Source organism: Salmo trutta, chromosome 23, assembly GCF_901001165.1.
Source record: "Salmo trutta chromosome 23, fSalTru1.1, whole genome shotgun sequence".
Classification (NCBI taxonomy): domain Eukaryota; kingdom Metazoa; phylum Chordata; class Actinopteri; order Salmoniformes; family Salmonidae; genus Salmo; species Salmo trutta.
This window is the reverse complement of record NC_042979.1, coordinates 452,349-466,882: the sequence shown is the minus strand read 5'-3', so window position 1 is coordinate 466,882 and position 14,534 is coordinate 452,349. Positions and strand designations below refer to the sequence as shown.

Genomic DNA, 14,534 nt, shown 5'->3' with positions numbered 1-14,534 from the left:
CAATACTGTATACCCCAGTATAGGATAGAAACGCTATGACACTCTGGATACCACCCAACCCTACTTTCAGCTGAGAGGAGTGGAACCCGGTGTGGGCGTCTGCTGCATTAGCCCAGCTGTGACAAGAACCGACGAGTTATGCGTTCCGAGATGCCATACCGCACACCACTGTTATTTGCCCGTTATTTGGCCAGCCTGTTAGCTTGCATGATTCTTGCCATTCTCCTTCGACCTCTCATCAACAAGCTGTTTTCGCCTATAGGACTGCCGCTGACTGCATGTTTTTTTGGTTGTCGCAACGTTCTCGGTAAACCCTATAAACTGTCCTGCGTCAAAAGTGCACCACGCCCCACATTGTTTAGGTCACTCGTTTTGCCCACTGTTCCATTGAACACTAGTTCAATGGAACAGTAATTGAATGCCTCAATGACAGTCTGCCTGCTTTATATAACAAGCCACGTCAACATGACTCAATGTCAGTAGGAGTGAACTATAAACTGGCCACCATGTCCATGCTCTAAGACAACTCCATCAGACCCAATAAGACCGCACCGTGGTTTGAAATGGTTCTGAACACCTGAGTCGCCCGTTTCAGCTGCAAACTTCCTGGACATGTTATTTGATGGATCTATTTATTCTGGAGCCGCCCATAGCAGCAGGCCTGTGCAGTAGACCGGAGCTCTAGAGTTGTTCTCAAGAAAACATCTCTAATGTCTGAGCTACAGTTCTTTGATGACCCATCGTGGAAAGCTTAAAAGCTCATGAACACGCACGTGTTGCTCTACGAAGCTCACAAGCCACACAGAACTCATTAGAATGCAAGTGCTTTCCTACATAGAATATCATAAGGAAGAATTGCATTGTGATATTTCCTGATGTTTTCCTGAACTTTGTTATAGCTACCAGACACACACATCAAACACTTAAACAGATCACAGACATGAGGGTTAAGTGCCTTGCTCATGGGCAAATTGGCAGATTTTTTTTACTTACATTTTTTTTTTAAATTATACCTTTATTTCAACAAGGAACATAATAATATAGGCCTAGAAGTAAACAGGAACCAAACTCACCTTGTAGGGTACCCCAAAGAGGGGAATGTCCTCCTGGTAGAACTCCTTCTCATGGAGGGCTTCCTGGTTCCGCCTCTCCCACTCTCGGATGCGAAGGAGATTCCTCTCTTCATTGTAGCTGCAGTGAATCAGACAGACAGGACGTAAAATCAGTGCCACTGTTTACTCATGGGCCGAGTCATAACTTGAAATTTGTTCGCAAGTCTGAATTTCTGTAGACATCAATATGATTTACACAGACGTCTAAGTACACACCTAGCCAATCTATGTGCAGTACTGTCCAGGGGGATGTCATCATGTGTGCCCATCATAACTGGAGATGGGTGTAATGTGGGTATGTGTGCTTATATCGGAAACAGGTGTAATTATATACAAACACAGTCCTATGGCGTTGCCATCACATTTGTTCCAAACACTACCGCTGGACTGGGACACTGCCAGAAAACATGTAAAATGGATAACATCAACTTATTTTACTGGGGGAAAAATAGGCTTTTAAAATCAGTTTGGTGGCAGTAAGACGGTTGAGCGTGGTTAATTATAATTCCTAAAACCAGGTCTCAAGCATGGATTACACTTGAGGCCCATGCGATTTCCAGAGTTGGGTATGGCTGCCTTTTCCTGTTACGCTCCTTGCCTATGGAATAGCCTGCAGACTAAACTTAAACTTGAGACTCTTGTCCCCCTTGCCCATTTTAAAAATTAATTGGAGGATTTTTATTTTTGTATTGCTTGTAACTGCTTCAGGTAATGCAAGTTCTTGTGCTGTTAGGGGAATAACCTGTGTAAATGTAACCATCTGCTGCTGTATTTTTGTGTCCTCTGTGATAGTTTTGTTTGTCTTGTGTAGTTTCTTAATCATTGTACCTGAACTGTATGTGTAAACATGTATACGCAGGGCCCAGCTGTAAAAGAGACCTTGGTCTCAATCTGTGTTCCTTGTTGAAATAAAGGTATAATAATATAATTCGAATGCAGAACTGGCTGTAGCTTCAATTACAAAAAAAAAAGAAAAGTTTAAAATATTCTGCCGATTTGCCCATGAGCAAGGCACTTAACCCTCATTTGCTCCAGGGGTGCCGTACTACTGTGGATGACATTGTAAAACAACACATTTCACTGCACCTATCCGGTGTATGCGACAATAAAACATGACAACATTTTACTGCCAACAACAAGACAAGTGAGGTGGCCTAGTTAAAGACAATTTTCAGCACAGTTGATAATGAATCATTGAGACTGGTCAAAGGACCAAGCCAGCCAGCACAGAAAGTTAGAGAAACTACTCAGGTTCTCTTTCTAAACAGCACAATTTTGTTTAGTCTTCATTTACAACTTTCCACTGAATTGCTGGAACAATTTTCATAACCCTAGCAGACCTTCATAATCCTATCCAACCAAAGAAAGTGATTCAAACTAATTATCCTAGGTATGGTAGTCGAAGTTAAGCCTACACAGTAGAGTTGAATGTGTCTACAGCAGCTCAGGGGAGTCCAAAGGAGCCATAGTCTTCACAGTTCTTCATTGTAAAGGGTTTAAGAACAAAATCTTATTTACAATGATGGCCAAACCCGGACGACACTGGGCCAATTGTACACCACCCTATGGGACTCCCAATCACAGCCAGTTGTGATTCAGCCTGGAATCGAACCAGGGTCCGTAGTGACGCCTCCAGGACTGAGAAGCAGTGCCTTAGACCGCTGCGCCACTCGGGAGCCCACAGTTGCCATACCAGGCGGTGATGCAACTGGTCAGGAGGCTCTCAATGGCACATCTTTTCAGTCTTTTGAGGGGGGAAAGGAGTTGTTGTGCACTTTTCACGACTGTCTTGGTGTGTTTGGACCATGATAGTTTGTTGGTGATGTGGACACCAAGGAACTTGAACCTGCTCCACTACAGCCCCGTCGATGTGAATGGGGGAGTGTTCGGCCCTCCTTTCCCTGAAGTCCACGATCAGCTCCTTTTTCTTGCTCACTTTGAGGGAGAGGTTGTTGTCCTGGCACCACACGGCCAGGTCTCTGACCTCCTCCCTATAGGCCGTCTCATCGTTGTCAGTGATCAGGCCTACCACTTGTGTCATCAGAAAACTTAATGGTGTTGGAGTTGTGCTTGGCCACGCAGTTGTGGGTGAACAGGGAGTACAGGGCAGGGACTAAGCACGCACCCCTGAGGGGGCCCTGTGTTAAGGAACAGTGTGGCAGATGTGTTGTTGCTTACCCTTACTACCTGGGGGCGGCCCGTCAGGATCCAGTTGCAGAGGGAGGTGTTTAGTCTTTATGGGCACTATGGTGTTAAATGCTGAGATGTAGTCAATGACCAGAATTCTCACACAGGTGTTCCTTTTTTCCAGGTGGGAAAGGCCCATGTAGATTGCGATTGAGATTACGTCTTCTGTGAAATATTTTAGGGTGGAATGCAAATTGGAGTGGGTCTAGGGTTTCTGATAGGGATGCACAATATATCGGGTAGCATATCGGAATCGGGCAATATTAGCTATTAACCTGTTGGGGATAGGGGGCAGTATTTGCACAGCCGGATAAAAAAACATACCCGATTTAATCTGGTTACTACTCCTGCCCAGTAACTAGAATATGCATATAATTAGTAGATTTGGATAGAAAACACTCCAAAGTTTCTAAAACTGTTTGAATGGTGTCTGTGAGTATAACAGAACTCATATGGCAGTCAAAACCCTGAGACAAATACTAACAGGAAGTGGAAATCTGATGTGTGGAATCACTTCAAACCTTTGCCATTGAAACACACGGGGACTTATTAATCATTTTGCACTTCCTAAGGCTTCCACTAGATGTCAACAGTCTTTACAAAGTGATTTGAGTCTTCTATGGTAGAAACTGACCCAAAGAGAGGCTTGGGCAGTTGGTCACAGGGGGAGGGCCATTACTACTATGACGCGGGCGCCCATAGGAACCCTTTTGTCCCGAAACATTTAGTAAGACAATGCAATCGTCCGCTTTGAATATTATTGAAGCTCTGGTTGAAAAAGGCCCTAAAGATTTATGTTATACAACGTTTGACATGTTTGAACGAAAGTAAATATATATTTTTTGCACATTCGTGACGACAAGTCCCGCACGCTTCAGTACATTATGAGTAGCCTTCGGAACGCGCTAACAAGAAGGAACTATTGGGACATAAATTATTAACTTTTTCGAACAAAACTACATTTGTTGTGGACCTGGGATTCCTGGAAGTGCCTTCTGATGAAGATAATCAAAGGTAAGGGAATATTTACAATAGTATTTTTGATTTTAGATGGTTCCAAGATGGCGCTAACATGTATCGCCTAGCCTATTTTTCTGAGCATACCACGTCGTTTATTGCAAAGTGTGATTTTCCAGTAAAGTTATTTTTAAATCTGGCAATGCGGTTGCATTCACGAGATGTTAATCTATAATTCTTTGAATGACAATATTCAATTTTAACAATGTTTTCGAATAGTAATTTTGTAAATTGTAGCGCTGATTCACCGGAAGCATTTGAGGGAAAATATTTTCTGAACGTCACGCGCCGATGTAAAATGCTGTTTTTATATATAAATATGAACTTTATCGAACAATGCATGTATTGTGTAACATGATGTCCTAAGAGTGTCATCTGATGAAGATTGTCAAAGGTTAGTGCTGCATTTAGCTGTGTTTTGGGTATTTGTGATGCATCTAGTTGCTTTGAAAATGGCAGTGTGATTTTTTTGGCAGGGTACTCTCCTAAAACAATCTAATGTTTTGCTTTTGCTGTAAAACATTTTTGAAATCGGACAACATGGTTCGATTCAGGAGAGGTGCATCTATAAAATGGTGTAAAATAGTAATATGTTTGAGAAATTGAAGTTATATCATTTATGAGGTTTTGTATTTCGCGCGACGCGATTCCACTGGCTGTTGACTAGGGTGGGACGCAAGCGTTCGTTCCCAGACAGGTTAATGCCAACATTGGCCCGATGTCTAGTTTAACGCCGATGTGCAAAACCGAAGACAAAGCTGACGCGCATACGTATTAAAAGTAAGTAGATGACGTAATGACGCCATGAAAAATACAACACTACACAGAACAAAAGCAGAAAAATACTATGCTACTTGCTAAGGGCGTCACGACGATGTCAGCCCCACGAGCATGCTGATTCTGACAGCACAGTGGGTCAACGAGGATTTCGTAAAGAGGAAAGCCGTAACGCATGCTCAAGAATGTGCTGGTTCTCATACTGCTGCTGCCCTTTCAATGGCATTTGAGAACATGTTCGAAACATGTACACACTCCTCGCACCATTCGAACAACTGACTTGAGAAATAAGCTAATCAACTGCGTCTGCAGCAGACGTGATACCCTCTGTCATGGCAATGAAACGCCTACCCAACAAAACTGCCGACATAGAACGTGGGTTTAAAACGTACTCGGCTGTGAACAAGCGATTCGGTGGCATTCTCGCTGAGCCTCTTTACAGCGTCGCCACCATGCTCGATGTTAGGTACAAGGACCGCTACTTCGATGTTAACAAGAAACGGCGTTTACGTGAAATGTTACATACACAGCTGGACAAGATGGAAATGGACACAGTGCCAGTGTGCACTGAGGAAAAGAGGCCATGGACAGACAGAGCTGAAACTTCACTACTTGACATGCATGATGAAATCCTGGTTGAGAATTAAACAAATGAACGAAACAGATTAAGTAGACAGAAATAGTGAAAGAAATAGGTTTTGATTATGTTGTAATGGTAATGGGGACATACGTAAATGCCAACAAAATAACGCTTTGGTCAGTGTGGTGTGTGAGAAACCTTAATTTAACTAGGCAAGTCAGTTAAGAACAAATTCTTATTCACAATGACGGCCTACCCCGGTCCAACATGGAAAACGATAGGCCAATTGTGCGCCGCCCCATGGGACTCCCAATCACGACCGGATGTGATACAGCCTGGATTGAACCAGGGAGTGTAGTGACGTCTCTTGCACTGAGATGCAGTGCATTAGAACACTACGTCCACGTGTCTGTGTTTCAACTATTTAACTGTACTAGAATGCTTAAAAAGACAGCTAAACATTTTGGCAAGTAAACAGCTTTTATCTCAAAGCAATCACACTGTTAAACAGCCATCACTAACATAGAGTGGCTGCTGCCAAAATACTGACCCAAATATCTAGCCACTTTAATAATACAAAATTGGATGTAATAAATGTATCACTAGTAACTTTAAACAATGCCACTTTATATAATGTTTACATACCCCACATTACTCATATGTATATACTGTACTCTATACCATCTACAGCATCTTGCCTATGCCGTTCGATCATCGCTCATCTATATATTTATATGTACATATTCTTATTCATTCCCTTGTTGTTGTGAAATTGTTAGATTACTTGTTAGATATTACTCTATGGTCGGAACTAGAAGCACAAGCATTTCACTACACTCGCATTAACATCTGCTAAACATGTGTATGTGACCAATAAAATTTTATTTGATTATAGGTGGAGTTCTGGGCCAATTTGCATATACTCCGCTAAATGCACATTTGACTGGGTCTACGGTAAGCTATGTAAAATAATATGACCGGTGAAATTAATAACACAATCTGCTTTATCTAATGTAGTGCACAAGCTGACTGCAGGTAAGTTAAAAAGAAGCTACAATTAGGGTTGCAAAGGGTCGGAAACTTCCCATGAGAAATTCTGGAAATTTCCTGGAAGTTAAATTCCTGGGAATCTTCCATCGCAAGCGCAGTGCACTCTTCCATCGCATGTACAGCTGATTCTCAAGATCTTGCACACTAATGAGATGCTATTGAGCCCACACTATTACACTGTCTGAGCCAAGGACTACATGCTTTATGGTAAGTTTTGATTACAATACTGGGTGGGGTGAATGTATTTTATAGGACATACATTATTTTTTGTTAACTAGTAAATAGTAACCTACAGCAACGTGTGTTTAAATCAGTTCTAACTTGTTAACAATTTCTGCTAGTTAGTTTTTGCTACCATGTGGGTTTTAGCTTGCTTGAGCCTGCTAACTAGGTGTTAATTCACCGGTTTCCATACATTTCATTTTAAAACATTTATCTTACAAAGGAGTTGTTTAATCAAACTGCTTAACTATTTATCTGTACATGGAATTGTATTTGTTTTTTAACAAAAAAAATTCTAATCGTTACAAGAAAATGCCACAGGCACTATCTGATGTGTGGAGACATTTCACTGCAACTAATGTAGAAGGAAACACTGTGTACATTTGCAAATGCTGTGCCAAATCATATGTGAAGAATGCAACAAAGATGCAGAATCATCTGGCCAAATGCAAGAAGTTCCCTCAGGGCTCACAACAAGCAACCTCTGACAAAACAGCTCATGGTCCTCCTGGAATCAGAAGTTTTTTTTTACTTAATGGAGGAACGTAGTCAGAGAAATGCTGATGAATGTCTTGCTTGAGCGCTGTATGCAACTGGTTCACCTCTGATGCTCACAGGTAATGTGTATTGGAAGAGATTTCGGAATGTTCTTCGCCCAGCATACACCCCTCCAACCAGACATGCTTTATCTACTAATTTGCTGGATGCAGAGCTCAACAGAGTTCAAGTGAAGGTCAAGCAAATCATAGAGAAAGCAGACTGTATTGCAATCATGTCTGATGGGTGGTCGAATGTTGGTGGGCAAGGAATAATTAACTACATCATCGCCACCCCTCAGACATGATTGCAATACAGTATTCTACAAGAGCACACACCTGTATTCTACAAGAGCACAGACAAGGGACAACAGACACACCGATCTCTACATTGCAGATGAGCTGTAGGCAGTCATCAATGACCTTGGACTACAGAAGGTATTTGCACTGGTGACAGACAATGCTGCGAACATGACGGCTGCTTGGTCTAAAGTGGACGAGTCCTACCCTCACATCACACCCATTGGCTGTGCTGCTCATGCATTGAATCTGCTCCTCAAGGACATCATGGCACTGAAAACAATGGATAAACTCTAAAAGAGAGCCAAGGACATGGTTAGGTATGTGAAGGATCATCAAGTTATAGCAGCAATCTTCCTCAGCAAGCAAAGTGAGAATAAGAGCACCACATTGAAGCTGCCCAGCAACACCCATTGGGGTGGTGTTGTCATCATGTTTGACAGTCTCCTGGAGGGGAAGGAGTCTCTCCAAGAAATGGCCATATCACAGTCTGTTGGACATGGACAGCCCCATCAAGAGAATCCTCCTGGATGATGTATTTTGGGAGAGAGTGGTATGCAGCCTGAAACCCATAGCAGTAGCCATTGCACGGTCTGAGGGAGACAATGCCATCCTGTCTGATGTTCAGACAGATGTAAGGGAAGAAATCCATACTGCCCTGTCCATTTCACTGTTCCTCCAAGCAGAGGAAACTGCAGTTCTGAAATACATCAAAAAGCGTGAAGACTTCTGCTTGAAACCCATACAGGCAGCGTACATGTTGGACCCCAAGTATGCTGGCAAGAGCATCCTGTCTGGTGCAGAGATCAACAAGGCCTATGGTGTGTCATCACTACTGTGTCTCGTTCTTGGCAGTCTGGCGAAGTACACTTACAATCAAGGGTTTTGGGATGGAGATGCAAAATGGCAGTCGTGCCAACATATCTCATCAGCAACCTGGTGGAACGGAATTTGTGGATCTGAGGCTCTTTCCCCTGTTTCCTCCATCATCCGCCACCTCAGAGCGCAACTGGTCCTTGTTTGGGAACACACACACCAAAGCACGCAACAGGCTGACCAAAAATTGGTGGACATCCGGGCAAATTTGAGCCTGACAACAAGCCATCCTCAACAAGGTTGGAAAGTGACAGTGAAGATGAGGCCTCAGGGTCTGATGTTCAAAAGGTTGACATTGAGGTCCAGGGAGAAGACATGGAAGCCTGAGAGGAAGACAACCAAAGCTTTAGTTTCTAGACTATCATTTTACAGATGCATGTTGAAAACGTTTTGGGAGATGCAATGGATCATTGGGGATCATTCAATATTCCCTTTTGTTGTTCAGTGAAATCATCCTATGTGAAGAGTCAACTCATTTAAATAAAGTTCAATTCATAACAACATTTTTTTTTCTATTGGAAGGATTTAATCATTTGCAATTTTGTCTACTTATGATAAGGTAAAAGGTTTATGTTTCTATCTCCATATGATATGGTAACTATATCCAATGCAAAAAGCATCTACATATAAATGGTATTACTATTAATTTGCATTAATATTAATTTGCATATATTTCCATTAATGCCGATATATTCCCATTAATTCACACGGAATGTTTCTACCTCTGAATATTCCCCAAAATGTGCAACCCTAGCAACAATTATTCAAATGTATTGAAAAACTTCAAAATAAAATAGTTGACGGTATTGAAAAATCACTCCGTGGCTTTTTCCAAATACCCCGGTATACGGTACAGTGCCTTCAGAAAGTATTCATACCCTTTGACTATTCACACCCTACATTTTGTTGTATTACAGCCCAAATAAAAAAAAATGTTTTTTTTCTCACCCATAATGACAGTGAAAACATGTTGATTTTTTTATTCAAATGTTTTGGAAATACAAAAATATGTAATTTACATAAGTATTCACAGTATACATAAGTATTCACATCCCTGTGTAAATACTTTGGGAGCAATTTAAGCCGTGAGTGTTTCTAGGTAAGTCTCTAAGAGCTTTCTACACCTGGATTGTGCAACATTTGCCCAGTATTCTTTTTCTTTTATTCTTCAAGCTCTGTCAAATAGGTTGTTGATCATTGTTAGACAACCATTTTCAGGTCTTGCCATAGATTTTTAAGCAGATTTAAGTCAAAACTGTAACTCGGACACTCAGGAACATTCACTGTGTTCTTGGTAAGCAACTCCAGTGTAGATTTGGCCTTGTGTTTTAGATTATTGTCCTGCTGAAAGGTGAATTCATCTCCCACTGTCTGGTAGAAAGCAGTTCTTAGCTCCATTACGTACATTTTTTATCCTGAAAACTCCCCAGTCCTTAACAATTACAAGCATACCCATAACATGATGCAGCCACCACTGTGGTTGAAAATATGTAGTAGTAATTATTACCCTCTTCAATCCATCTCAACTTACATCTCTGCTCCCTGTCATACACGAGGAAGGCACATGAAAACACTAGGCAGAGGACTAGGTGGGTCATTCCTGAGAGCTAGGCCTACTTCTACAGCCATCCAACCCATAGATGGATGGCTATAGAGATTATGTGTAATTCCTGGCTTTTCAGACGGGGTGCAAGAATGAGCCTAAAGTTACAAAAAGTGTAGGCCTATAGCACAACATTGCACAAGACCAATGTCTGCATGACATCAGTAAAATGCAAACTGCATACTAGCTTAGGCCTAGACAGAACTTTCGCAGGCGTCTGCAAAGAAATTCCTTCAAACCACAAAAGTGGGATGATGGCAGGCTTTTAGCTTTATAGGAGGCACAAGGCTTTCTGTAACAGCAGCATACCAGCCTCCATTAAAGAGAAGGGCTGTGAGATGAGTGGAGCAGGGACACATACCTTCCCCTGCAATGGAGAAAGGTCAACATGTGGGTTACCCTGTATCATTAGGCTACTCAGAACTCACAGACTAATATAGATTGGAGGTGGTGAAAAGATTTTCAGGCACTGATGGTAAACACAATGGAAGTGAAATCCAAAACTGTATTAATTGGCTATGTCATAGCTAATTTCTAAAGATAAATATTGGCATATTACGAGCAAAAAATATTTGTATCTGCTATATGACAAGTTATTCAGTGGGTGATGAGGATTTCAGATAAAAAGTTGGGGGCCAAAAACATAAATTGCCCCCCTAATCTAATAGTGGTAGCGGCTCAGCCTGTCCTATGGCTCAGCTCTCACACACACACCAGCTCCTGACTAATCAAATCGGACTGAATCGTCGTTCAAAATAAAAGTGTATCGTTCCAGCATCGTGTCAGAGCCCATGTATCTAGATGCGTATTGAATCATGCTTGTAAGGAGAGATGCACATCCCTACACTATACCAATTTTGCCATACTTCTTAGTATTGTGGCAAGGAAACAAAACATGAATCTGATTTAACGTTTTTAGGAAAACAGTCCTAATGTTGGAAACAAATATGTCATCCCCAGTCACATTTATTTATTTCCCAAACTATATCAAACAATATTGTACATACAGGAGGACTTTCCTGCTTCATGTTTTCGTTTTTGTCATGGAAAAACATTGATACTGGTATGTCACAGCCCAAACTAGCAGGCTAGTTATCTTGGGCTACACACCTTTAGGTTTAGCTTCATGAGCAGACATCAGCTGGCTAAAATAGTTTCTTCCAGTAGACAGGTCTAATGCCAAAGCAGTAGACCAATTTAACTTTCATGAACCCAAACAGGGATGTACTTCTGTGAATGTTAATATTATTATTATTAACTCCTGTTTTGAGGTCAGTGTTGTGACACTGAGTGACAGAGCCTCGCTTGTTATTCATCTCAAACCTGATATTCAAAGTTGCTGATTATCTTCAAAGATTGCTAGAAACGTACAATTAACGGGCACAATGTTAACTTGCATTCCTTCGTTTCCCTGTGTTTGGGGCAATGGGCTTTATTGGAAAACAAACCGGTTGGGAAAATGTTTTCAATTGAGACCGCTGTAAAAGGCTGTTCATGCGCAGGAGGCGTAGCTAACTAGTCGCCATATTCAATCTCCTGGTTAGCAAGTTTGATTGAATGTAGCTACACTTGTTTTTCTGTAAAACGTTTTACTACGGTTAACGGTACCTAGCTATTAGCTAATATCAGGTTAATCCACAACAGCTAGCTAAAGTAGTTAGCTATTACAGCATGCGAACTGCTAGATACAGTAAGAGTTAGCTAGGCATCGATTTATCTAACCAATTATTTCCATCTGACACTTACTACGAGTGTGAGCTAGCAACTACATTCATGTGAAACAGTTAGCTCGTTTAAACTCACAGGACCACACGTTAAATTACATAACGTAGCTAGCTAACGTTAATGAGCAGTTATTCTACTAAACAGTGCTATCCAAAATAGTTGTTAGTAAACTACACTTAATTGAAATACGATGGTATGTTTTGAAGTTAACGTTAGCCGATAAGGCTGGCAGCTACCTAACGTTAGTTATATAAACACACACTGATGTCGTCGATCAGCTGGTTCGAAGTGGCACAAGCTTGCTAACTACAACACACTACACAGCTGTGGTGAGCAGTAATTCCAGGTGATTCCACCAAAAACGGTATGGTAGCGCAGTTTTATTACGTTAAACTGATCACTTTTACAACAAGCCTCTCTAGCTACATCCAAACGTATATATCAAAGTAACATGCCAAAATTCAACTTTTAGACTAGCTGCTCTTCTTAGTGTGCTCGCTGTGCTGTTTAAATTGATTGACCTAACTAGCTAACATTATCGTTGTCTGCTTACCTTGAGCGAGCTGCCATGGTGCTCCTCAAAAACTAAATTTCAAGTTGCTTGCCATGTGTTTCTGACAATCCGTGATTGGATAACCTCCTCTTGATTACATTGTTTACCAGTCAAATACCATCGTATTCTTTAAATAACTGTCAATAATGTGTTATTTGATCGTTCTCTGCTAACAGCGACCGCTGTGAAGCAAGCAAGAATAACTATGTACTTCCGGGTCACGGATTATTCTTTGGTAATTTGGTTGGCGGATCGCATCCTACTTTTAGGTGCATACAGCGCCACCTACTGTACTGGCGTGTGAAACCATTCATGCCCAACCTACATTATATTTTAGATACAATAATACAAAATTGGGGAAAATGAAAATGACCCTACCACCTACTAGCCCTCTCAACAACAACAAAAAACACCACCCATCCACTATTTAACCCTACCTAGTCCTACTCCAGACCAACGGTCTGAGAGGACATATCACTACCACTCAACACCCCTTGCAGCTGTTTCATTTTAGCAATCCCAAGTACTTCTCTGCCGCTTCCACCACAATCTCTATTTTCTGTCTTTCCATCCATTTCTGCAGTACAACTGACAACCATGGCTATAAATGCTAAAAAAACAAAAAAAACACCTTACTGAAGCACATTTTCTTCCCATCACCCTCTCTTGATCTCTGCCTACTCACAGGAATCCTCTAAGGATCCTTCACTCTGTAGCCATCTTCCTCTACCACTCTCTTCACTGCTTCGGCATATGACACTCTCTGTACTACTCTAACCCTGGCAACCTCAATCTGCCTTTCTCTCACCGGACACCTCCGATCTCCAGCCTTATTATCACCCCCACAACTAACACACACAACTTTCTCCACTGATATAACTCCTTTCAACTGCACCCTGCTCTGGAGAGCAAAGGACAATTATTGTCCCTAATCTCGTAATCCGCAGCGCCCTCTCCCTCTGAGCGGAGGAAACACACTCCGAGTTACCTTCACCAACTCAACAGTCCCCAACTTCTCCTCTACCCAACCTGACACCCCATATAGATTAACCAAACAGCAAGGATCCATTCTCTCTACAAATCTCACTCCCACTGGGCCAAAATCATCCTTATCATCCTTGGGACGAGCATCCTTGGGACGAGGCCCGAATTCGGTGATCCTTGCCGCAGGTACTTCACCCTCACGCTCAACAAGTTCCATCTCTGAACTACTGGAGCACCTATCCCTGTTTTTGCACTAGACGCCCACCTTCCTCACCTCACTACTTCTACATTCAACTTCTTCTCAGCAGTCATCACTGCACCTGACACCACATTTAATTCCTCCTCCTTCCTCCTCCTCATCCTGTTCCATTTCCTCCTCAAGCTCTTCCAAAAGTTCTGTGCAATCCTCCATTCCATATTCACTCAAATATTCCATGTATCTCCTTTTTTTCTTGTCCATCATCTTCTCCTTTTCCCTCTCGCTCTCCTCCAACACTACTCACTCTGCCCCTACTCAGATGGTATTGCGTCGTCGCAACCTTCGCTCTCTCTCTCCTACTACTCTCTCCTCTTCCATCCTATCATCTCTTCTCTCTGCTCAATCCTTCTCCAACCAATCTCCTGATTCTGCTTCCTCAACCCTCCTCTCCTCCCTTTCTGCATCCTTTGACTCTCTATGTCCCCTATCCTCCCAGCCGGCTCGGTCCTCCCCTCCTGCTCCGTGGCTTGACAACTCATTGCGAGCTCACAGAACAGGGCCTCCCTGCGGACCTGGCATCTTTTCACTCCCTCCTCTCTACATTTTCTTCCTCTGTTTCTGCTACTAAAGCCACTTTCTACCATTCCAAATTCCAAGCATCTGCCTCTAACCCTAGGAAGCTCTTTGCCACCTTCTCCTCCCTCCTGAATCCTCCTCCCCCCTCCTCCCTCTCTGCGGATGACTTCGTCAACCATTTTGAAAAGAAGGTTGACGACATCCGATCCTCGTTTGTTAAGTCAAGCGACACCGCTG

At 42.2% G+C, this 14,534-nt stretch overlaps 1 protein-coding gene across 3 annotated transcripts in view; it reads right to left on the bottom strand.

The window, feature by feature from the left end:
• The window catches only part of LOC115159074 (AF4/FMR2 family member 1), a 79,559-nt gene extending 65,575 nt beyond the window's left edge, over nucleotides 1-13,984 (bottom strand). For all 3 annotated transcript variants that reach the window (XM_029708444.1, XM_029708445.1, XM_029708446.1), the window contains exons 1-2: nucleotides 12,539-13,984; nucleotides 1,074-1,191 (exon numbers count right to left, since the gene is read on the bottom strand). In XM_029708444.1, coding sequence (XP_029564304.1) covers nucleotides 1,074-1,191; nucleotides 12,539-12,555 — 135 coding nt within the window. In that variant the 5' untranslated portion in view covers nucleotides 12,556-13,984. The remainder of the gene's footprint in view (nucleotides 1-1,073; nucleotides 1,192-12,538) is intronic.
• Between the last annotated feature and the right edge of the window lie 550 nt (nucleotides 13,985-14,534).